The sequence below is a fragment of the Struthio camelus genome, chromosome 12 (assembly GCF_040807025.1).
Source record: "Struthio camelus isolate bStrCam1 chromosome 12, bStrCam1.hap1, whole genome shotgun sequence".
Lineage (NCBI taxonomy): Eukaryota > Metazoa > Chordata > Aves > Struthioniformes > Struthionidae > Struthio > Struthio camelus.
The window spans coordinates 3,815,424-3,838,264 of record NC_090953.1 but is presented as its reverse complement, the minus strand read 5'-3'; the positions used below and the strand labels follow the sequence as shown (position 1 = coordinate 3,838,264).

General features: G+C 47.8%; 1 protein-coding gene across 5 annotated transcripts in view; it reads right to left on the bottom strand.

Moving 5' to 3' along the window:
- Window positions 1–533: 533 nt before the first annotated feature.
- The window catches only part of IGDCC4 (immunoglobulin superfamily DCC subclass member 4), a 108,575-nt gene continuing 86,267 nt past the window's right edge, over window positions 534–22,841 (bottom strand). For all 5 annotated transcript variants that reach the window (XM_068958179.1, XM_068958180.1, XM_068958181.1 and 2 more), the window contains 9 exons: window positions 22,466–22,573; window positions 21,526–21,709; window positions 20,712–20,839; window positions 19,589–19,759; window positions 18,376–18,513; window positions 17,706–17,811; window positions 16,424–16,658; window positions 7,713–7,877; window positions 534–5,889 (listed from right to left, as the gene is read on the bottom strand). In XM_068958179.1, the coding sequence (XP_068814280.1) occupies window positions 5,359–5,889; window positions 7,713–7,877; window positions 16,424–16,658; window positions 17,706–17,811; window positions 18,376–18,513; window positions 19,589–19,759; window positions 20,712–20,839; window positions 21,526–21,709; window positions 22,466–22,573 (1,766 nt within the window). In that variant the 3' untranslated portion in view covers window positions 534–5,358. The remainder of the gene's footprint in view (window positions 5,890–7,712; window positions 7,878–16,423; window positions 16,659–17,705; window positions 17,812–18,375; window positions 18,514–19,588; window positions 19,760–20,711; window positions 20,840–21,525; window positions 21,710–22,465; window positions 22,574–22,841) is intronic.

Here is a 22,841-nt window from a genome sequence, read left to right as displayed (position 1 = left end):
ACATGGGCTACGGTACATCTGGGTCTACCCTCTCCGCTACAGTAACAGGCACCAGCTGGCTCAGAAGAGTGTCCAAAATCCTGCATCAAGTAGGAAGAGAAATGATGAGAACTAAGCAATCATCTCTCCTTGTAACACACTCCAATACTGGAATTATCCCACTGTGCAGCCCTGGATCTGTCAGCTGCCAGGTCTTGTTCGGATCCATCCCGAACTGAATTACTCTGATAAGCACTAGGCTGGATTTGAAACATTAGGAAGTGCAATTGCAGTCCTCCTCACACCACGAGGCGCGGTCCTAGCCAGGCTGACCTAGCCTGCAGCAACACAGCGCAGTCCCGTCTCTAGCAAACCCACGTCTTCTGCCATCTCATCTGTATTTTGGAAGGGCAGGTTCAGCCCACCGTATAAGAGCCTATTTCCCCAGGTCCAGCTGCTCCAAGCACTGTTACAGAATCAGCCTTCCATGACAAAACTTTCTCTTGGAACATGAGCTGTAACAGGCAATCATGAGAAAAACGCCACCATTTTTTAAAATATTTTATTAATAATCCATTAGTTAAGGAATATAAGGACAATGTCTTCTTACACTTTAACACTAAAGAATATTTGTGGAGTAAGAAAGTCTCTTAAGAAAGAAAGTTATAATTAAGTACAGCATGGAACCAAATACAGACACAGTCTTAAAACAAGATCAAGTTCTGGTTACGCTTCCTTATGCGTTGTGTACAAAATTAAATGAAACTTAATTTTAAAATATTAGCAAGGGAACATGATAACAGAACTAAATGATAGATTTCTGCTGGACTAAATACCTCTTTTCTAACAAGGGTATTGATTAGAAAAGACACAATGATCCCTTCAAAAGATCTATTTCTATGAGCTCAAAAACATATATAGCGTTCTATTGAAACGGTTGTTTTCTTACAGAGCATATTTCATGGACTGATCTCAGAATTATTAGCTAGTAATGTAACACAGTTCTCAAAACCTAGGTTATAAATTATCTCATTTCAGCTATTTAAACCAGAACTTTACTGTCTGTTAAATAAGAAATCAACAAAAAGTTGAAAAGATACTTTTAGCTGAGTCATATGTTTCACGTAACAGGAAATTAAAAGAAATAAAAGAATTAGAATTGTGACTTTCACAGCAGCATGGGAAATATACAGTTGTGTAGCCAAATGGTAACGTTAATACTACAAAATTATGCCAGTGAGACAAATCTGACATTTTAACAATGTAAAACAACATACACCAGCAAAAAGCTGAACAGCAATAATCTTTAGTGTTACTGAAAGGAGGAAAAGGGAGAAGGGAGCCTGATGTGTAGGAACATATATTAAGTATGATGTGTAATTAAAGGTATCAACAGTTTGAGCGTCTGTGGGAAATTAAGCTACTTATTTCATGATAAAAAAATATATGCACTGGTTGTTTCACACGATATGTGTGTTACCTATCTTCTTCCATTCATTTCTCACCACTAGCTAAGACTAGAACAGTCCCACGTGTTCAAAATAGGGGGGATCTGGGGTACAGTTGAGATAAACGAGGAACACCAAGCATTTTGCATGGACACCGACACTCGTAGAGCGAGTGGTTTCAGAACGCTTTTGCTGCTGTCCATCAGTGGAGATCTCTTGGCTCTGAGGGAAATGATTTATGCAGCTGAGGTCTGGCACATCAGTCCACTGCTTCTGCAGTACTTGGATGTCCAAATGCTGCCAGTTTCAAGCTCTGGTACAATCCACTGGGGTGGAGCAAGGTCAGAAGAAGCCTCAACAGGAGGAAACAAAGTACTTTTGTGGTGCAGCTTTCTGCCTGAATAAATCCTAGCATAAAGAGGGCTGTGTGCACTCCACTGCATCTCCCCCCATCCTCTCAAAGCACATAGCCAACTTGGGGGTTTCAGGATCAGCCTAAGGTGCTCCAAGTGAACAATCCCACACTGCGCCCACTTGCGTTGGCTTCAGCGACAGGCAGGCGTAGTTTTTAGGCGGCTCAACAACAGCTACAGGATCTCTAAAGCCAGTGCAGGGAAAGCGGCAGGTGTGTGTACCAAGGAGTGTTCCTGGCAACTGTGGCACACAGTCCTAAATCGGTTTGAACCCGTCACTGGGCGAAGCCTCTGTCCCCACAAACCCTCGTGGTACAGACAGAAAGCTCAGAGCTGGTACATGACCTGCCCCAAGTACAGTGGCATGACGGGGAGCTGGGAGGAGAGCTCGAGCAGCCCGGTTCTGTCCGCTTCTGCCCAAACTCCTGCCTGTGCTGCCCTCCAGGAGCAGAGACGCTCAGCCTTCAAAAGCTACCAACTGGCTTGCTGCTCTTTTCCAGAGTACGTCCCAAGATGACGCCCAGAGAAGATGTACCCCAAGATCCTGCCACTATTCCCCAGAGGCCACTAGCACGTTTCCAACCCCTGTGTTCGTTCCAAAAGTTCAATCCAGGGAGCTCTCCTGCCTCAAGGCTACTCTGTCTGTATCACTCAGGAACATGCAAGAAGCAGTCTTTTGGCACACTGTTACGCGCGCTGGTTTTGCATGGGGGAACAGGCAGGTGACTTGGTTTTGGAGTTGCAAGGAAGTCACCAGGAATTCCGTTGGAGTAGGCCTTTCAAAGAAGGGTCCTTCTCCCTTTTTGCACATCAGAAGTGGCAGTCTGGTTTGTACAGAGAAAAGGTCTGTTCTGTCACCGGGAAAGGCAAGGACTCTTCCCCAAGACTAACTGCAAACCAAGGTCCAGCTACAGAAATCGCCCCCCATCCTCTGCAGCTGGTGCCTGATACTCCCAGCTGGAGGGTTAATACCTCAGCAATTGCATCCGCTCTCATATAACTGTGAATTGCCCTTATTGCCTGCAATAACGCTTCGCTGTCTTATCTGTAACCCTGCTGAGTTGTTAGTTTCAAAGTCTTGTTGCAGTGAGTTCTGAAGGTTAATTATGCACTTCCTTTGCCCAGTTACAATTTCTTGCCTTTCTAGCTCCTTGCTCTGGTAGCACACATGCTCTAACTCTTGCCTAGCCTGCTCACAGGCACCAATTTCAAATCTCTCTGCTAAAGCCTTTCAGAGTCATGGTGCTTCAGAGCATGGAAAGCATTTCCAAGACTCCTCAGGGTACCAAGCACCATCTGGAGCAACGGAGCGAGTGGGACAAGTGGAAATACAGCCATTTACTGGACGGTGTGTCATGCTGGGAGGAGAAGTCGTAGGATGGGGGAAGGCGAAAGCTTTGACATCCTTCCGAACTGGGTACATTGCAGCTTGGAGTTACTCATCTTCTGAACAGCTGGAGCCAACAGGGTCAGATGGACGACTGAAAGGACACAGGCTGGCCCAGCTCAGCTCTGAACATAGGCCAGACCGTGACACGGCTCTGCACAACAGAAGCAGGTACAGGGCTGCTGGTGGAGCAGGTTCTCATTGCTGCAAAGAGTAGTATCTCAGTCCAGATCTCAATACAAAAGAAGTCCGAAGCCTTTCACAGATCAGCACAAAGCTACCCGCACAGCCTTTGGGGAATTTCAGCAGAAAAAGAGGGAGCTGTGCATCTTTCCCCTTGCTCTTTAACAAACAGATAGCCAGATCTCCAAAGGAAGAATGTTTATCAAATACCCAATGAGCAGAACAGAATTACAGATCCCAATCGCCCCTGAGGAGCTGATCCAATCTGTGGCATTTGCAGTCAAACTCTGCAAGCCTGGAACAGGGTAGAGACAGGCTAGGGACGAGTAGCAAAACGTTCACCCAGTACCAGAAGAACAAGCTGATAGACTTGTCAGCAGTAAGCAAACAGTGTCAGCAACGAAAATTGTCAGCAACTGGATAATTTTTAAATGTACTCTGTAACAAAACTCAAACCCTAGGGGTACAAGAGCTAGGATCTGATTATAGTTTTTAAACTCTGTGGTGCCTCTTTAATAAACATGCTTTGGCCAGGACTCTCAGAAGTGCTAGAAATTATCACTGGTGCATCCAAAGCCTTCACAAATCCACCGCTTCCAAGAGGCTGAGGGCTACTCTCTGGAAATCAGAATCATCTGAGGCATGTCCACTTGAGCACAGAAAAAGGAATAGACGTTCCCCAAGATCACAAGTTACTTTTGCAATTCTCAGTTCTTTATTCTCTTCACTAGTATAGGCTTCTTAAAGATCGATCAACATCCCACCAGCTGAAATACTCTCCTTTGGCCAGCTCCTATAAAACACATAGTCCTACAGAGAAACACAGCCCAACTCTCCAGCTGTAGAATTACCGTACGGCAATACCTTACAAAGAAACAAAGCGAGAGAGACATCAGATCCACAGTACTATTCATTAAAAAATAGTCAACAACCAGTGCAAACATATTCTTTAGAAAAAGGCAGTATAAGAATAAGTTAAAACCTATAATGGACTATAACAAAAAAGTAGATCTACTGCTTTTTTTTTTTTTCTCCAACAGACATGAGGTAGTTGTGTTGTTAGGGAGGGAAAAAAAAAAAGAAAGAGAGAAGTAGTAAAAATGCTACTCTATACCACACACTACTCCACTTTATAAAATTAAATAATATAAAGATGCTCCAAGGAAATAAAAATACATGTTGTACATTAAAAGGACAGATGTGTACCTAAAATATTAGGTACAAGAACCTACGTAAAACAAAGTCCAGGTTGGTGAAATGACCCAGACACTGGAGAAGGTTCTATATAGTACAGGTTGTTAGAGGCACTCGTAGAGTGTGTAATAAAAGGCTACTACATCAGCCTGCTAGTAATAGTTACTGTGGTAGCGTACAAAGAGAGCCTTATAATCATTTTAAGCACGGGAGGGCAGAAAAGGCTACTGGTTACAGCTCACTGAACGTCTGTTTGTGTTGGTTTCCACCTCCTCATTTGACAAAATTCATCCCAATGCTGCAAAGCAATAGGTGACGCCAAGGCCCTCCATGGTGAAGAGAGAGCTGAGAAGGACCACTCAGTGTCCTCTGCCTCTTTTCAGCATTAAAAGACCTCTTGCCAGTCGCCATTGAGGACGACAGGGAAGTGACTGCACCAGTCTAATGCAGAAGGCTCTGTTCTAGCCATGGTTTCACATCAGCCTTTAGCAGATGGCTCAAAATCCTGCTTCCACAAACACCAAATTACTCGTCAGGTTCAGTGAGAAGAAGATGGGGCTCTTATTACCTTCAAGAAATCAGTAGGTAGATTCATATGTACAGCTGACAGGTCCAAATCCTGTTCTGGTGAGATGCTGTGCCTTTCTAGCTCCTGCTGGACTCAGTAAGTCGAGGGCATGCAGTACCTCACAGAGACAGGCCTTTATTAGTGCTTCTAGCTCTCCCATGATCAAAATCAGATTAGTTTACTCTTTTAATGATTGAGGACATATGTCATGTTCTCAGACGCTGAGGATGAACTGGTTAAACCAGAGTTACTACACAGGGGGGCATCCTCTGGGGCCATGGAAAGCGACTGGCACTTGACTGGTTGTACGTCCCCCCTGCCTTCCTGGATAGAGTCTGAATCTCCGCTCTTCATTGAGGGTAGACTTTCTCCGTGCCTGTGGAAGCCATTGGTGAGCTCATGGATGCAAACTGCCTCTGTTTTGTTAGTCTTTCTGTCAGTACTTAATGGTCCACCCCGGGTCTGAATCTCAGAATTGCCCTTGCAGTCCATCAACGGTTGGCCAGCATCTTGCTGCTTACTGGGAGAGCTGGGAAGAGCCGGGTCACTGGAGGGAAACTCTTCAGGTTCTTGGTCCTCGGTTTCCATTTCTTCACTGCCCAGTGTGTGAAGCTGAGAGTCGCAGTCTCTATCAGAGGCTGAAAAATCAGAATGGACGATGACTTCTGCTTCCACTTGATGGAGGCGGGCTGGGGGGTGGCTTTTCTTTGCTTCATTCTGTTATCAAATGGGGTGGGGAAGTAAAGGAAAGGAAAGTCAGATAATTGTGACTGCAACCCAACCAAGGAGTGAAGTATGCGTTCCTCCTTAATCCTACAGTGTGGTGGGATGTACACGTGCCTTTATTAAGCCTATCTTGATGTGTTTCTCAGGGCTAAAGTCTTAAGAAGCATCTTAGGTTCATTATTCCTATTTTACATTTGGAAAAGCAAGTCTCAAGGGAGTGAATTGATTTGCCCAAGGTTTCTTGGCAGGCTGGAGCAGCCATTCCTCCAAGCCTCCCCCACTGGCGTGAAAGACCAAAATTTTCAAAAATCACCACTCTTTCTCGATTTCTAAAGGGTGGGTGGGCAGCACTCTAAAAATCTGGCAGGTTTCTCAGACAGCTTAGGCTAAAGATCCACAGCTAAGATACTATGGCCCTCTTCACCTTTCTGGTTTAATCTTGGCTACATATCACAAAATGTTTCTTTGTTATACCTCTTGTCATGGCTTACAAAAGTCTGTGTAAAAAAGTCAAGTACTTCAATTCAGGAGAAAAAAAAAAAAAAAAAATCAATTCTCCTGTGCAGTGTTTTAAGCAGAGTCCAGGCTACTGGTCTCAAAAGTTTGCTAGCAAGCAGGTTATTCTACTAGATTATCATTTGATAATTTAACAGGTATATTATTTTGGAAGCTCACAAAGAGGTCTTTAGGTAATCGCTGCTCAAGTTCTGGGCTGGCTGTTAATAGTAAGGAGACGATCCAAAGTATGGAAGTGAGACATCCTATGTATAATTTGTGCTTTCTGTTGAAACCAACTTTGTGTGTCATTTACATATTTTAACACTTTTCTCCTTTTGTTGACAAACTCTGATGCGTAAGCTGTGCTGTAAATGGTGCCCTGTAATTGGGTTGTAAAACATTGTCTTAACTCTATCCACAATGTTAATTACATCCTGTGTATAATTGATTTTCACACTACTATCTAGGAAGGAAACATAGATAGGTTACTTAGAAGTATTTGTTGGGGGTAGGGTGAAGAGGGGTGAACTTCTTAAAGCAATAACCTGACTGCATACCAGAAGATCTGCCTATCTGAGTGGATATCAGCTTGCTTTGGTGAAACTGTGGCACAGGTATCATGATCCTTGCACAAACTCTCTCAAACATGGGAGCCTGTATTTATTCCAATGAAGGACTATCAGAAAGTGGGATTTCCTCCCCGTCTGTACACCCACATAAAGACGACAAGTGCAGTGGAAATTGCTCTACCCTATCTGGGGAAGGAGTTTAAATCAACCCTTGATCTTTGACTCCTTTTATAGGCAAAAATGCAATTCCTTCTTCAGGCAAGCACACTATAGATCTTAATGAGCCTGTGCGGAGCACTGCAGCTGCTAAGTCATTTGGCAGGCTGCTTGCTGCACGGCCAGAGAAGATCCAAACCAGACTGCTGGTGCCTGGCTCTGGTTCCTCGGGAACCAGGACCGCCACAGCATACGCCACAACCAAGGTAACCAGCTCCGATTGACCATCGCCAAAAGAACACAGTGCACAGCAGAGCCCTCAAAGACTGGCTGAAGTCACAAGCGGGGGACCAGGGGAGAGCCTTTGCAGGATGCCTGGAAAAAACAGACAGCTTTTACTCAAATGCTGCCAGTCTTGCTGGCATACAGCACTGCGCCCAGGAAAAAATAAAGCCTGTAATCAGCCAACTGAAACTAGCTCAGAGAAGAAAATACTTTCTACTGTGCTGCAAAAAGAAGAAAGGGAGATGGGGCAATAAATGAAAAAATGCATCAGGGTACACAAGCCAATAAACCACGAAAGACACCCACCATAACAGCATCATAAACCAGAGCTTGTAACAAAAGCTTCTGTCCTGCACTGGACTGGAGCTTCAGTGATCCGTTCACAGCAGAGAGAGGCTCTTTTGTGATAGTGTCTCCGTATCTGGCTATGTTGTTTGTCCAGGGCTGGTTAGCCGATTTATTCCATGAAGACTGCAGAAGCAAAGAGGGAGGAGAAAAGACCCAGTTATCAGACACAGCTTCTTATCCTCATGAACCTGAAGTAAGAGGCAGCTTGAAAAAGGAAAATGGAAGCTGGAGAAAATACCACAGTGTTAGAAGACCTAAGTTAAATGTAGAAAACACATTTCCAATGGCATCAAAATAAAAATGCTTGCTACAATGGACTAGTACGGTGGCCCCATGACAAGAGGTGTTATTGCTCTGCATTACGTGGTCTGAGGCAGAGCAAGTAGATAAAAGTTGCCAGATAGTTCACAACGGGTGTTATGAGGGGCTTTCCACTGATTCACAAATTCTGAGGCCAACAGGTATATTATGGCACAAAACCTCACTTAAATAACCACTGAAATCAACTCCTTGCAAAGCTGCAAACAAACCCAAAGTGCTATGAGCCTGCAAAGCTGCAAATACTTTGCAATACTGCAAAGCTGGAAAGGAACAGGGATGGTGGAAATCTTCCGGAGTTGAACGCCTGCAGTACTGCTTTGGCACAAGCAACGCTCTGCGGCATGAAGGACCCTCACCTGTGCGTACTGGCACATGCACTCAAGTTAAGAGTCGAGGACAAGGCTAAACTGCTCACTCTGCGGTGCAGCTGGTTTTCCTGCTCTAAGCTAGGGCCTGGGTAAACACTCTGGTACTCCCCATCAATACAGAGGCACAAAATTTGGGGCCTTATTTTATTTTTTTGTAACAGACCACCAAGCAATTCTTAGTTCAGCTTTAAATCCCCTGGGCAACCAGTGTTACCTTGTTTGTAGATCTAATTAAATTATATGGGCTGAATGCAATTTGTTCTGGGTTCTCTCAGCTTCCCCTTGCAATAAACTGTTGAATGCACACCTCTGTGTATGGGAAATGTGTGCCTTTAAGAGCTGAAGTTATTTAACAGCTCAGACTATTAGTTCACAGGCAGAAAAGTATTTTCTTTCCAAGGTTTGATTTTACTGGGCTGTCTTGCATTTACCTGAGCTCAGCCTTGCTACTGACTCAAACATATACATAAATATATGCACACACACTCAGATTTGAGGGAGACATAAGCCAATACTCTTCCACAGATGTTACGTGTTGCCTGGGTAGAAGTGAGAGGAGAATGCAAGGTTCAAGTGAAGAGAAAATCCTGACCCTACACAAGTGAGTGTGCACATGCACGTGTGTGTGTGTGTGTGTACAGAATACTGGTCCTGTGAGCACGATGACAATGTAGGGCGAAGATGTGAGCCATGTCTATGCAAACCCACCAACCACCTATTGCTCAGTGTCAGGCAGAGAAAGCCCAGGTTTCTGCTCCACATCCGTGGCTGCTACTTTCACAGGCCTGATCTATTCCAACCGCAGTGGATGTAGCACTAGTCCAGTGGTGATGGCAAGATTTCTGACATCAGCCTGACCTTGTGTGAGTCATTTGACCTCCTTGTGCCTCTACCCATCTGGCTGGAAATTAGGCAGAAATGCGGGACCAGATGTCGTACGTAAGCCAGGCATTCCAAAGTCAGCTATTTAGCGAGAAGCAAATGCTACCTCATGCTGTCGGTGCTGGCAGAAGGCACACTGAAGCACTCGTGTGCACACTGAAGGGGGGCCCGAGCCTCTCCTGAGCTCTCTCTGTCCACCCTGACTTCAAGCACCAACGAAGCTTACCACCTTGCAGGAAACAGAGCACCATCCCACTGCCAACCAGAAGTCAAAGCCACTTCTGCCACTGCCTCAGGATGATCAAACCTCAAGAGACCAAGTAGTAAAGGGCCTCACCTATGTGACAGCTCTACAGAGCAGGGACTTCCAAGCCTGGAGCTGTGGCTATAAAGCGTTCACTTTAGAAGCAGGTGCTGGAGGCAGCCACTTCGCCATTCCTCTCTTTGCAATCCTCAACAATATACGCTGAACCAAGAGCATGCCCTAATTGCTCCCCTTCTAGGTGGACAATCATTAAACTAAATTTTAATAGCAAGAAAGCAACCACACGATCACACGTGACTCGCATTAAGGAATATCACTGAATGCAAGTACTCAAGGAATGTGTTCAATTTGCTTCTGCTGCCATCTGAAAGGCTTTCTGCAGATACATCACTGACTGATGCCTTGTGTGCCTTTTCCAAGGAACATACGTTACTAAGCAAATACTGCTTTGAAATTTCAGAGTTGAACCTACACAAACATGCACACAAATGTGTGTGTCCTATTATAGATGCTTACATGCATATTTGCCATCAGAGAGATCTGAGCATCACACGCATACACATACACAAAGCAAACTTGAAAACCTTCTTGCAGGCATCTTGTGAATACCAAAAAACGTGGAAAGAAACAGGCAGCTCTACTGCAATCCCCAATGGACCATCTGTTAGCGGAAATGTCAATCTGCCATGTTTACATAGGTTTTGATGACTCTGGGAACAGCCTGTTCAGCTCTGGCTGAAATTGGCTGCAATGAAGAACAAACTTGTTTTGTACCAGTTTGCAACTTTCAACAAACAACCAAAAAAAGCCACCAGCCACAAAACATGGCCTATATCCCACATGTTATTCAAGCACATTATGTTTAGGGGGGGAAAAAAATCCCTCTTGGGGCTTAGTCTCTGAGGTTGGGCAGCTGCAATTAACTCTAGGCCTGTTTTCACCAGAGACCTGAAGAACTTCTTGTGTTCCTGAAAGCTCTGTTTTTTCAAGCAGTATCTCTTGGTGTAAAAAATGATGCTATTTCTTTCTACTTGAGAGGGACTAGTGAATGGCTGAGGGAAGACAAGGAAATTTTGGTTTTTTACAGTAGAAGAATGAGGGCAAGGAGTGTCAGTCTAATACTAATTTAAAGAGGAAAAAAATCCCTTTTTGAGTTCACTGCAAACACAAGAATGAAAAATAATAAAAGCATCTTCCAATAAAAGGCGTTTCCATTACAGCTAAACCCTTATCAAAGCAAACAAGCCTTTTCATTTGAACCTTTTTATAGAAGCTCTGACTGGTAAAAATGAGCCTAGATCATGTTACCTTCTCAGTGACAACTAATGATTTCATGCAAATATACAAGCTGAGAATGAACATGCAGGAAATGCTGATCTTGAAACCTTCCTTGTTTTATGAGGATGGTGATTCAAACTAGCTTGAGATCTTGTGCAAAACAAGGCTGGGGACATTTCGGATGTGCCCAGCTTTTAAGGATGACATAGTGGGGAGAAGGCATCGATTACCCAGCAGTACCACAGCAGCCTATGGAAGTGGGAGAGCTCCATGTCATGCAAACATACAGGCATCCTAGCCAGCAGCTGGGCCTCAAAACAAGATGCAACATAACACAGATCTCTGCCACACCAGATAAAGGAGAATCTCTGTTAGCTGTCACAGGAGCACAGCTCTCATCTTAGACTTTTGAGAAAACATTGCGACTTCTTTTTCCAGGCAGAAAAATTTCAACAAGAGGAAAAACAACTGGGAAGATCCAAGTTCCCTGACGAATTACAGCTTTTGCTCTCTGAGTCACAGGGACGCTTCACGGCAAAGGCAGTCCCGGAGGGAAGGAGGCCCATAGGGACAGAGCGGGACAGCAAGCCGTCAAGGCTCCAGCTCTCAAGAAGCAAAACAGCAAATATTTCCAAGCCGAAATGCTTGGGTTTGGCTTCATTCAGTGAAAAGCTGAAGTCTTCCATGGAAAGCAGATGCTTTTTAACATTCCCCCCACCCCCCAAATTGCTTGGCCCAAAAGCAGCAGAGGCAGAGATGTCTGGAGCCGAGCCATCTTATCGTCCCCAGTCCATCTGTCAGGGGAAACAACAGAGCTGCATCACCACAGCTCGTGCATGACAGTGTTATTTATAACCCCTGCTACTGAGGGCATCACACTCTGGGGGTCACCTGGAAGGGGCAGAGAGCAAGAAGAGAAAAATCACTTGTCAGTGCATTTACAAATCCTTGCGTGTGACCACTGGGAAATGCACAGAGGGAAGGAAAAGGGCCCACTAAATGGCCAAGTTCACTTCTGCCTAATGGAGCTGTCAGCCATACAGAGGGGCCCCACGCTGATGGCTCAGCTGCAGTAGGACCTTGCTCTTCTGCAGCCAGGGGCAGGGTGGCCGGATGTCTCCTGTGGGCTGTCCAGCAACTGTCCCAGCATCCCAGGACACTACCAAGCCCAAGACATGGGATTTTCCCCCTTTCTCCTTCTGAAGCCACAGTGCTGGGAATTTACCTGTACCCATACCATGCCAAGAGATCAGGAGAGAGGGGTTTAGGTTCTTGGCCACATGAAGTGGTATGAAGGAGGCATGTCCCTCATCAAGGGACTGAGGGGGAGATGGAGGAAAGAAAGACTGTGTCCTTCCATTCCATTATAAGAGGAATCACTGTCCTGCATTCAAAGGAACTGGGGAGCTTGACTTGAAGGAGGACTAGGGAACTTCTCGAAGCCCTTCCCTAGGATGCTTTGCACAAGTCGGTTCAAATAGCACTGTGGGAAACTTCCTACCCTCAGTCTCACTGGTCTTCAGTCTTCACCCCTGTGAAGCGATATTCACTCGCTATGACTGTTTGAGGCACAGGGACGGTCTCTTCTTTGTGTCTGTACATCTCCTATCAACATTGAGCCTCCGATCTCCCCTGGGGCCTCAGGCTGCCACAAGGATATAAACAATTAAGACAGATCCACTAAATGCAAAGTAACAAGCTGGTATGTGAAAAGCCTGCAAGCAGGGGAGCAGCTATCACTGCTGCTGTTAATGGCAGGTGCTACCCAGCCGACACCGCACGGGTTTCAGGAGAGTACCTCGAAGACGGAGGGCCTAGCAGGCAGGCAGACAAGGTCACACAGGCTTGCAGCTGCCAGTTTGGCAGCGTCACAGCTACATCAGCCTGCCCAACCGTGGCAGCAGCCTCAGACTAAGGGTTTGCCCCAGCTGACATTATGAGCGCTGTAGTGCACGATACGCTGTTAAATAAGGGAACCTAGAGACACTTCTCACTCCCTTTCTTTACTGACTAGGACTGCAAGCGCTAGTACCAGATCCAGAGCACCTGGGCAGCCTGTCCTTGCCAAGAGCTTCCTTCACAAGCATTTGCTCTTTCCTGTGGCTCCACTGCATTCCTTGCTATGGGTTTTCACAGCCTCAACAACACTCACAGCATGAGAAAAGAGAAGAGAAGACAAAACAGGCAGCTGGCCACTATGGGGTACAAAGCTCCTGGGGGCACTCGGCTCCACACAGGTCCGCCAGCTGCTTCTGGCAGGCTAGCAGAAACGGCCACAGGAAGAAGCCATTTGCACAGGAGAACCCAGGGACTCTGCAACACACGCTTGGGCCTGGGCTAGAAGCTTTTTGTCTATGAACAGGGAGCTGCACACAAGTCTGATGTGCATCTGTTGTGGGACCAGGCATGCCTGTCCCAGTCCAGCTGTGCTCATGAGACCCGACTAACTCTCCAGCCACCCAGGCAGGTCACTTGCACCACACACTTTGGGACACGTGGCCTCCTGACTACTCCAGCCTAAAGATGGTTTTGGCCTAAGCCTTTTCACCCTTGAATATACATGTCAGAGTGAGGAGGACAGGGCAGGATGGGGGGGGGGGGGGGAGGGCCAGAACGAGAGCCGTTTCACTTTCCCATAGGACGTTGCAAGCCAATGTGCAATCAGTACAAAACAGCATTTCCCAGCGCCTCGCAGAGTCTATAGGGTTCCTTCTACCTAGGATGGGAAATGACCCAGAGTATCTACTGGCAGTTAGGTATTTCTGTCAGTAAGTGATTCCTCCTGTAGCGCACTGGCATTATCTGCAGTTTAGAGAGGAAGACACTTACGCACTGATACATCTAATGACTTTGCTAAGGTTAATTAAGCCATCCTCTGACGCCTCCCATCCTGCACCCTACCTGCAGGCACCCTATGCCACTCCCGCTGGCAGAACTGCCGCCTGTCTCTGGCCCGGCTTTCCAGGCCTGGCTTACTGAGCCTGCCTGCAGCCTGGTGCTCAGCGCTGGCTCGGGCTTGAGGCAGCGCAGGTGGCACTTCCAGCTGGAATGGGGCATCCGAGAGCACCAGGCTTCCTGCATGGGAGCACATCTCCCTCCAGTGCCCGCTCCCAGCAACAACAGCCTGTTGCTCCCGGCAGCCATTCTGCGCTCTCCTGTCCTCGCTGGGCAGCACGGGTGACCACGCTGCTCTCCCGGTGGCTGTGTGCAGCTGCTCCTCAGTGATCCTTGCTTTCCTACTTTTAGCGATCAAAAAACAAGCCCTTTATTCTGCTGGCAAAACTCCTCAGTGCATTTAACTCCCAGTAGCCCTTCCCCCTCCAATTAGACTGATAGACTATATCCTTCTCCATCACATCAACTTAGACATTAGCCAGGGAGGAGACTGGAAATAACAGGTTTATGGAGAAAAACTGGTAAGAGGTGAACTCACCTGGGAAGTTAGCAGTCCCCCCCCTCCCCTCATGGCCGTATTTACTGCCATCCCCTGGAGACTGGCTGCAGGGGAACAGCCCCCACCAGGGCCAGGCAAGCCAGCTGCAGGTGACACTGACCCTGCTCTCCCATGTCCTGCCTCCCCTGCCACAGAAGAAAGGCAAGGCAGGTGGCCCTCACCCAGCCCAGATGTTTGTGAGCATCTGAGCATTGTGCTCACAGCGCTGGGGCCGGCGCGGCCCTCTTTCTGGAGCCGGTCTCATGCCCTCTCCTCTATATTCCCCCAAGGCTCGTTCCCTGCTCTGCCCCTCTGCGGGGGTCTCCTTTCGCCTGTACAGGGCTGCTGAGGGATTCTGGCTGGTGAATGCCAAACCGAGGACAAGGCTGCAAAGCTCCTGGGGAGACAGAGAAACTACAGCCAACATCACCTCTCTGCTGAAGCTCTGATCTCCGAAGATAACCCTGCTGCCTGCCACTGCCGGCCTCAGCGACAGACGCTGGGGGCCCCAAGCTCTCAGGCTAAGCCCTGAGCAGCCAGGCCTTGACGCTGCCCTCTCCAGCCCTTGCTCCGCAGACACAAAGACAAGATCCCTGCTTTGGGGGAGAGATCTGGATATGCTTCCCCTAGAAAGGCCTCCCAGGGGAGGGAAATTCCCCCCTCTCCGACCTGTTTGCAGGGTAAATCACCCTCACTGGAAACATTTGTTCCTTGTTTAACAGAAAGGGCTGTAGGAAATTCCTCACACTCTTTGGCTTGGATCCAGAAAGGCAGCCACATTCCGCTGAAATCTATGGATGCAGCGTGGATGCTACCACATGAGCACGTGGGCTGCCTATGCTGCAAACCATCTTCTTCAGCTGAGCACTGGTCTGACCCAGCAGTCGGGGATGGCCTTGAGAACAGGTTCAGCCCACAGGACTATTAAGGGCAGGTGAAAATGCAGCATTTCCAAGGGGCTGCACCTGCATCACTACTAGCAGCGAGGACCGGTCTCTCGGGACTGGGCTGTAGCACCTGTGGAAGTAGTGGGGTAACCTGAACATATGCTCACTTGTCACTGGTGGGAAGGTATCGTTGATGCAAACATGAAATCCCATGCGCTCACAATGCATTTGTTTTACTGAACCTCCTAATTACTTTACATGCTCTCCCTGGGTTACAAAGAGAGACATAAACAGATTAACTAAATTAGGCCAATTAAAGGTTCCCTAATGGAATGAAATGTTTCAGGCAAGCTTGAGACAGAACGGGCAAGGAGTGAAAGACAACGCAATGTCAGGCAAATCAAGAAGGGCAGAAAAAGACTACTTCAAAGAATGAAGTCCACAAATAAAACACAGTTTCACCTCTTCATCTTCAAGGGTATATTACACTATTTATGGACAAAGCACCTTTTACCCCCAAAAAGTGAGTATCCTGGAAAGCAGAACATCCAGCTGGCCATCACAGAGCTGATGTCTGGAGTGGAGACGTGTTGCTATTTCACCCTCCACCATGACCAGTCCCCCAAGTACCCTGAAGATACGGTAGCACCCTTGCACCAACTCCACAGGATCTCAGCTGGGTGGGAGGAGGTCTCCCTTGCTCAACCTCCCAAAACAGCACAGCGCTTGGAGATTTTTTTCTGAGGAGAAATACCTGTATGGATAATTCTAGGACTCACTGTAAGTACTGGGACTGTGCCAGGGTAGGAGCAGAGACTGGACCACTAATTAACAGGCAGCACATGGCTGTTTTCCTCAGATGCTCTTCCCCAGGCTGTTTAGTTCTCTGAGCCAGACGGCAGCCACTTTCTCACACGATCCTTATGCCACAGCAACAGGAAGAACGCAACTTTCTGCGGCAATTAAGTTTGGTAGCTGCTTGCTTGGGGACAAGGGGTGAAGAGGGGAGGGGGGCAGCACAGGGGTCCCAAACGTAGATCTGACAGCCAAGACTGAGCTACTCCATCTTACAGTCAGAGGGAACTGCATGGCTGTCCAGCAGCAGCCTATAGCCAAGGCTACCAGCGCTTTCCAGAGCCAGGACAGGATCAGACCCTGGCTTCCCAGCAGTGACACACCAAGCAAAGGCTCCTGCCTGGCACAGGAGTTCAGACACCGTGTGCTTAGGTCATTACCTTCCTCTTCCCATGGATGGCGTCCTCAGGGAGGCTGGTGTGGATGAGACTGTGCACTTCTGTCAGCTCTGTGATGTCCCCAAGGGGCACAGGTGCATCCTCTGGGAGCGGGGACATGAGGGACTCCAGCTCGTGAGAGTCTGAGGTGGCACTGGGAGCTGCCACCCCTTGCCTGCCCCGGTGGTAGTAAGTGTGGCTGCTGGATGCTTGGGAGTCCAGGCCTGGCAGGGCCTCCCTGAAAGAATATAAGGAAGAGTTGGCAGACTTGGCATCTCCGGTGAGCCTCACAACCCTCCACCCCGCCAGCCATGGGACTGCCAGAAAAGACAATCCACTCAGGACCGCTCAGTCTGTCCTTGTGGAAGAGCCGGGGACCAAGTCCCAGCCCTGACACTCCTGAGGAAGGAGATCGTCTACCCACATCCTACTGTTGCAGCTCTCAACGCAGTAGCCTCTCCCCAGGTGCATTTCTCCTTCTCCTTTCGCTTAATCCCAGAGCTGACACAAAGCACACTGCTGGAGGCAGACATCACAGCCCTCCCCGCACCGGCAGGTCACAGAGACAAAGGACAACGCAAGTCCCCAGGATGGAGCTCACTAATCCCTGTCCACGGGGAGTTGTGCCCATCTTGTTATCTCTGCTTTACACATAAGAGAAGTAATAGGACAGGAGGGTTTGGGGGCCACTCCAGGATGAGACTTCAGAAGTTGCTTGCACCTGGGATTTGCCACCAGCTCAATGCTTTTCTCAGAAATTAGGGTGATTTCCAGTCGTTATCTTTCCAAACACTTGTGGCTGGATTCAGATCCCTGAGAAAGCAGAGGGCTTTGGGCTGAGTCCAACCGTACTCAAACCAATCTGTCAAAGTCTTCCATCATTTTTCTAACTGGAAGTTAACAAACTCTTTCCTAACGTCGTCAGAGCTGTCCAACCGCAGAAGCCAAACACTGCCCGCACAAACACACATAGGTAACATTTTTATTTTTTTTTTAAACTCCCTGCAAAAAATATTTGTATAATAACGCAAATTAAAGGGAAACTATTGGGAAAATAAGTAAAATCAGCAAAAAGACTATATTGACTAAAATATTTTCCTTTGATGGCTAGCACTTCCAAGACTCAATCTTTGTATTAACTGATGTCATATTTTGGATCCTAAACAGCCTTCCACTCAACTGCGGTGTCAAACAGGCCGACCGAACGTGGGAAAGAAGCTCAATGCATTTCATCTCCTTCCACATCAACCTCCTTTACCTCCTGCAAAGGCAAAGCGATGCCTACCTCTGCTTGCTGTTGCGGAAGCTGGCGCACATGCAGAAGAGTATGCAGAGCAGTCCCAGGCAGACTCCCACAATGATTCCTGTGACAGAGTGGATATCCAGAACATCTAGTGGGGAAAGGACAGATGTGTCATTTCAACTGATAGCAGGAAAAAGGCAAAAAGCGTCTCACGTTCAGAGAAGCATTAGCTTTACTAGAAGTAATGGGTGATGCTGTATAGACACGCAATGAAGCGGGGAGAAAAGTACAGATGAAAAAAACCTATTCTCTAAAAGCTTGGGACACTGAGGTCTGCCTTCCCCACTTTGGCAGGTATTTAATACACTCAGAATCATAAAGAGAAAAAATGGCTTGACAGTGACCGTTTAAAGCAGCTTGAAGCATACTGGCATCTACGTACATTCACTAACTTGATGCGACACAGGCCTAACAGAAAGGCAGCAAGGTGCAGGTTGCATGTGCCTTTCCGTAGGGCTTGAGGGAGGGAAGACAGATCAAGGTCTGCTGTGGGACAGGTCCTCGAGCTGCCTGAGGCTCGTGGAGCTGCACACGTGAGGACTCTGCTGTGAGGCAGTTCGGTGGCACATTCAGAGAAGTGCTGCTGCTGACAACCTGCAGTCTTCAGCAACACGACTCACCTCCCACCCCAGGACAAAGGGGAAACTCGTACCAGACAGCTTCTCTCGGAGGGTGTGCACATCCTTAACATTTGAATAGGGCCCGGATCCCACGACTGTCTTTGCTCCCATCTTAAAGAAGTATCTGGTATCACTTTCCAGGCCATGCACTTCAGTGCTGAAGATATTTCCTGATCAAAAGCAAGTCAAAAGAGGAATAATACAAGCAGTTTCAAGTTTATTCAGAGGGTTGCAGCAAAGCAGCAGTGGAATTCTGTTGGATCCCCAGAAGTGACAGATTTCATGCCATGTGCTCTAAGAGAGAATTCATACACCTCTCAGAAGTTAGTGAATTTTCTGCTTAAACAGCTGATACAGGCTGCATGTGGCGCTGCTGGCATATGTTCTCCTAGGAATTACTGGCTGGTAGCCTGTATCCACAGGACATTTGCAGGATGATAGTGGCTGTTTCAGCCCTAGAAATGTATGATTTCCTGTCTTGCAGCAGCTATGCTCCTGGCCTCTCCTCTATGACCAGGAGCAAGGCCCAGCACAAACCACAAGAAAGCTGGCAGCACAAGCTCCTTGAGCACATACAAATATACATTCAAAGGGAGGCAAAAATCAAAGCCAGAGAAACACTGACTTTGATGGCTAATTAAAACACACTTTAAAGGCTTGACCAATTTGGCTATGATTCCATTTACAAGGAGTCGGGGCCCATTAAGCCCGATTCCTTGAGTGGCTGCCCCCATGGTGAGCCACCAAGGCTGTTTGCTTCAAACAGAGCTTCTCAGACAGGTCTCCCCTGTCTCTAACACCTGAGGTGCACCTTGGACCTTGAGTCAACAGCAAACCCTCACGCTGCCTTCCCCTCTAATAATACTGTGCCCTTCTTCCCAAAAGAGGGGAGAGCGAGAGCCTGGAAACCTGGTACTGGCATGAGCCCCACCTCTCCTCTCAGACAGCCATCTCCGTGTTCTCTCTTCAGCAAGCCCGACTTTTCCTGGACTTTGGCTACACTCGGGCAACACAGATCTTGCTTGTCGCGCTGTCTGAGCCAGTCAGAAGGTACATTAGCACAGTGCTGAGCAATTTATTCACATGGGCTGAGCCAGTAGGACTGACCAGCCAGGACTCTGTAGGCAGAGATACAGATCCAGGGAAGAAGGCAGGAGGAAAATAACCTCATGGAGCATTTACTTGAGTTTAGAGGAGACTGCAGGTAAGTGTTTGCTCGGGTTACAGCACCCCTGGGAGGCTCACCTTCACGTGTTAGCAAGGTCCACATGTCATCGGGCTGCGTGTTGTTGGCATTGTACAGGATGAGGTACTCCACGATGATGCCGTTGGGCTCAGCAGGGGGGCACCAATGCACCTGGACAGCATAGGGGTTGAGCGGGTGCAGCCGCAGGTCAGAAGGAGGAGTTGAAGGACCTGGCAGATACAGGTAAAGACTCAGTGTGAACAGCAGAAACGAGGAGGAAAGCACTCGACCTGCAGGGCACAATGACTGCTCTGCCTGCTGTGAACCCTTTTCAGCGGTGCCACAGCCATGTTTGCAAGCATGAAATGAGGAGTGACCTGGGTGACTGGACATCCCACCCAAACACGCTGTGGAGGGGGGAGTGTGCTGAGCCCAGTACAAGAGTTAACAGGTGCACCTTGGCCAACCAGCCAAGGGAAGCACAACAGTGCCGGAGAAGCCATGTTGCTCAGTTTGATGTTGTACAACATTGTTCATCTTTGAGAGGACGTTCCTAGTGTACACACCCTCCTTGTTGCTTTCTTCTCCATCTCCCCCAAAGCCCTGCTTATACTGCGACCAGCCCCAGGCCCCAGCTGTGGAAAGCAGGGCACGTGACACCTTCAACGCCAATCACCGCTGTTCTGTGAAGCCAAATACAGGAAAAGCTGCTAGAGATTAAGGAGCTAAACCGCTGCAGCTCCCAGGATCATCTCTGCCTCCCAGCCCTCGTCAGGCCTGAAGCTAAGAGGTGGAGGTCCTACTGGAGAGCCAGGGCTGGGCAAGGCACGCTCGTTTTGACAGAGATATTCAGCACTGGGGAGGACTCTGTTTTAAACAACACCATCAACTCTCTCTAGTGAGCAGTATTTCTCTGAAGGAACCCAGAGGGAACTCTGTAGTACAGAAATCGTTGCCCCCATTTCTCTTTACATGCTCTTCTCCGCTTACAAAGCGGCACTCCTTCAACGGGCTTGGGAGACTCACTGGGACCCACAGGGGCTCTCAGCTTTTATGTACACATAAACTTGAACTTGAAGGTAGTTAGAGATCGCCGCACCATTCAGGGCCAAGTTAGAGAGGTCTGACAGAAATTTAGGGAAAGCCAGGAGAAATCAGGATTCAATCCTCATAAATACTCACGATCTGGAAGGGTGAACCGCTCCACCACGCTGCCAAAGGGCCCATCGATGCCAACACCATTGGACTGCACAGCAAACTCGTACCTGGTGTAGGGCTTCAACCCACTAATGAGAATGTCTTCATCCGAGCTGCCAAAAGAGGATGCCGTGCACAAGGCCGTGAACACTAGCAGGTTCTCCCACCCACTGCCACCTTGGCACCTTACCAGGAGCACCGTAAGAGATTATTTTAACTCTTACTGTATTTGATGTTTCACTTAAAGCTCCACGTGAATGCAGTCGTGTGAATGTTAAGAACACTCAGCTCCCAGTTACATAGCAAAGTAGGACCATTTATGATGTGCTTGCAGAGAAAAGCCTGAAAACACAGCCCAATTACAGGCTGAAGACCGGCATGGGAAGTCAGATTTAAAATATATGCCCAAATTATTATTACTGCTTAGACTCTTGCAATTCTTCCATCAATCTTGTGAGGACCATCTCACAAATCATGAATGTTTTGAGACTGGCCATAGCTGCATCTGGCTTCATTATTAACAAGGAAACAGGCATGTACAATCCAGTCAGAGCAGAAAAGAGGCAGAGACCAGTCAGTAAATGACCCTTTGGCATTTAAGTTACGGACAACTCCCTATGTGGAAGTCCCAGTGCCACAGTTTAGCAGCTCTGAATGTATTTGTGATAAAGTCCAAGGCAGACATTTGCAGCATGTGAAATGCCCAGGAACTTGCTCAGCACTGGACCTTCCCTGCAGGTTTCTCCCATCTCGTGTCTATTCCTGACATGGCAGATGAACCCTTAGCGTCCCACTTTACCTTGTGTAGTATGTGACGAGAGAGGCGTTTTTCAGGCCCCATGGGCTGAAGCGCACGGTGTAGTTGACAATCTTGACTGTGGTGAAGTCGGGCTTCTTCCACCTGAGCCATATGGAAGTTGAACTGTTGGACTCTGCATAGACTTGGACCGGAGGCAGTGGTGGACCCTTCTGTACTGGAGGATCTGCACCACAGAAAGAAGAGAGACGTGGAGACGTAAATGACACAGGAAGGCAAGGGACAGCTGTCAGACACAGAAAACAAGGAAGAAAACTGGCCTAGATTATGAAGCTTGCACAAATACACAGGCCTCCAGGTTAAGCTTGGACACCTTAACCCTTCAGTGCATGCAGTGGTCTGAAGAGCACGCTTTTCCTCATCTGTGGGATCCGTGTGTGTTATGAAGATCCACACACCAGGCTGGCGGTGTACTACTGTGAGGCAAAGGCCAGTTTCAAAGTTACACACTCAACAGGCCCATACCAGGGTAAGGAAGGGCCAAGACTGTTCACCGTCCCACAACAGACTGGCAGAGCTGGGAATGGAGCCTGGGTCTTCAGAGCTTTAACTTCTTTATAATGCTGTGAGAAACACCGCTAATTTGTGTCCTGGGGTCTTTATAGTGTCACAGATGAAACCCAGGTTATTTGGCTATTTCCAAGACCATCCTTGAGCCACTAATAGGGCCAGAGAGGACATGGTGAAGCCTATCCAAACTCAGGACAAGATGGGGATATTCTGCTCCTTTCCCTCCTTCCCAAGTTAATTCCTCCAAAGCGATTTACAGTGTCACAGGGAGTGAGTGCCCTCATATTGGGATCTACCCCATTTTGGTAATGTCTCCCTCGAAGTCCTTCCTCTGTAACTTTAATTTTAGCCTTCCTTTGAAGCCACACCACCAAACAGAAGCGACGAACAACAAATGAAAGGCATTTCTCACCTACTGCTGTCACAGGTGCCTTTTCTGTTTTGCCCTTCCAAACCGCTGCATAGCCATCTTCATGCTTATTGAATGCCACCAGCTTCACCTCATAGAGTTTCCCAGGAACTAGAAAAAAAAAAACAACCAGGGTTTGTCTGTTGTTGGTGGTTTGGGGTGGGAGCGGGGGGGAATGTTATCACCCAGTCCATCTAGGCACCTTTTCTTAGATCCAACCAGTTTTTCCCACCATCCAAGACAGCTCCTTTAACAGAGCTGCATTTGTTAAAATTTATCAGGTCCTTCCCTTCCACTTCTCCCACTCAAACGCTGGCTTGTTCACCCTCAGAACTACTCCCTAGGTCTGTCCTCCCCTTTTACAGGGGCTGAAACTTAG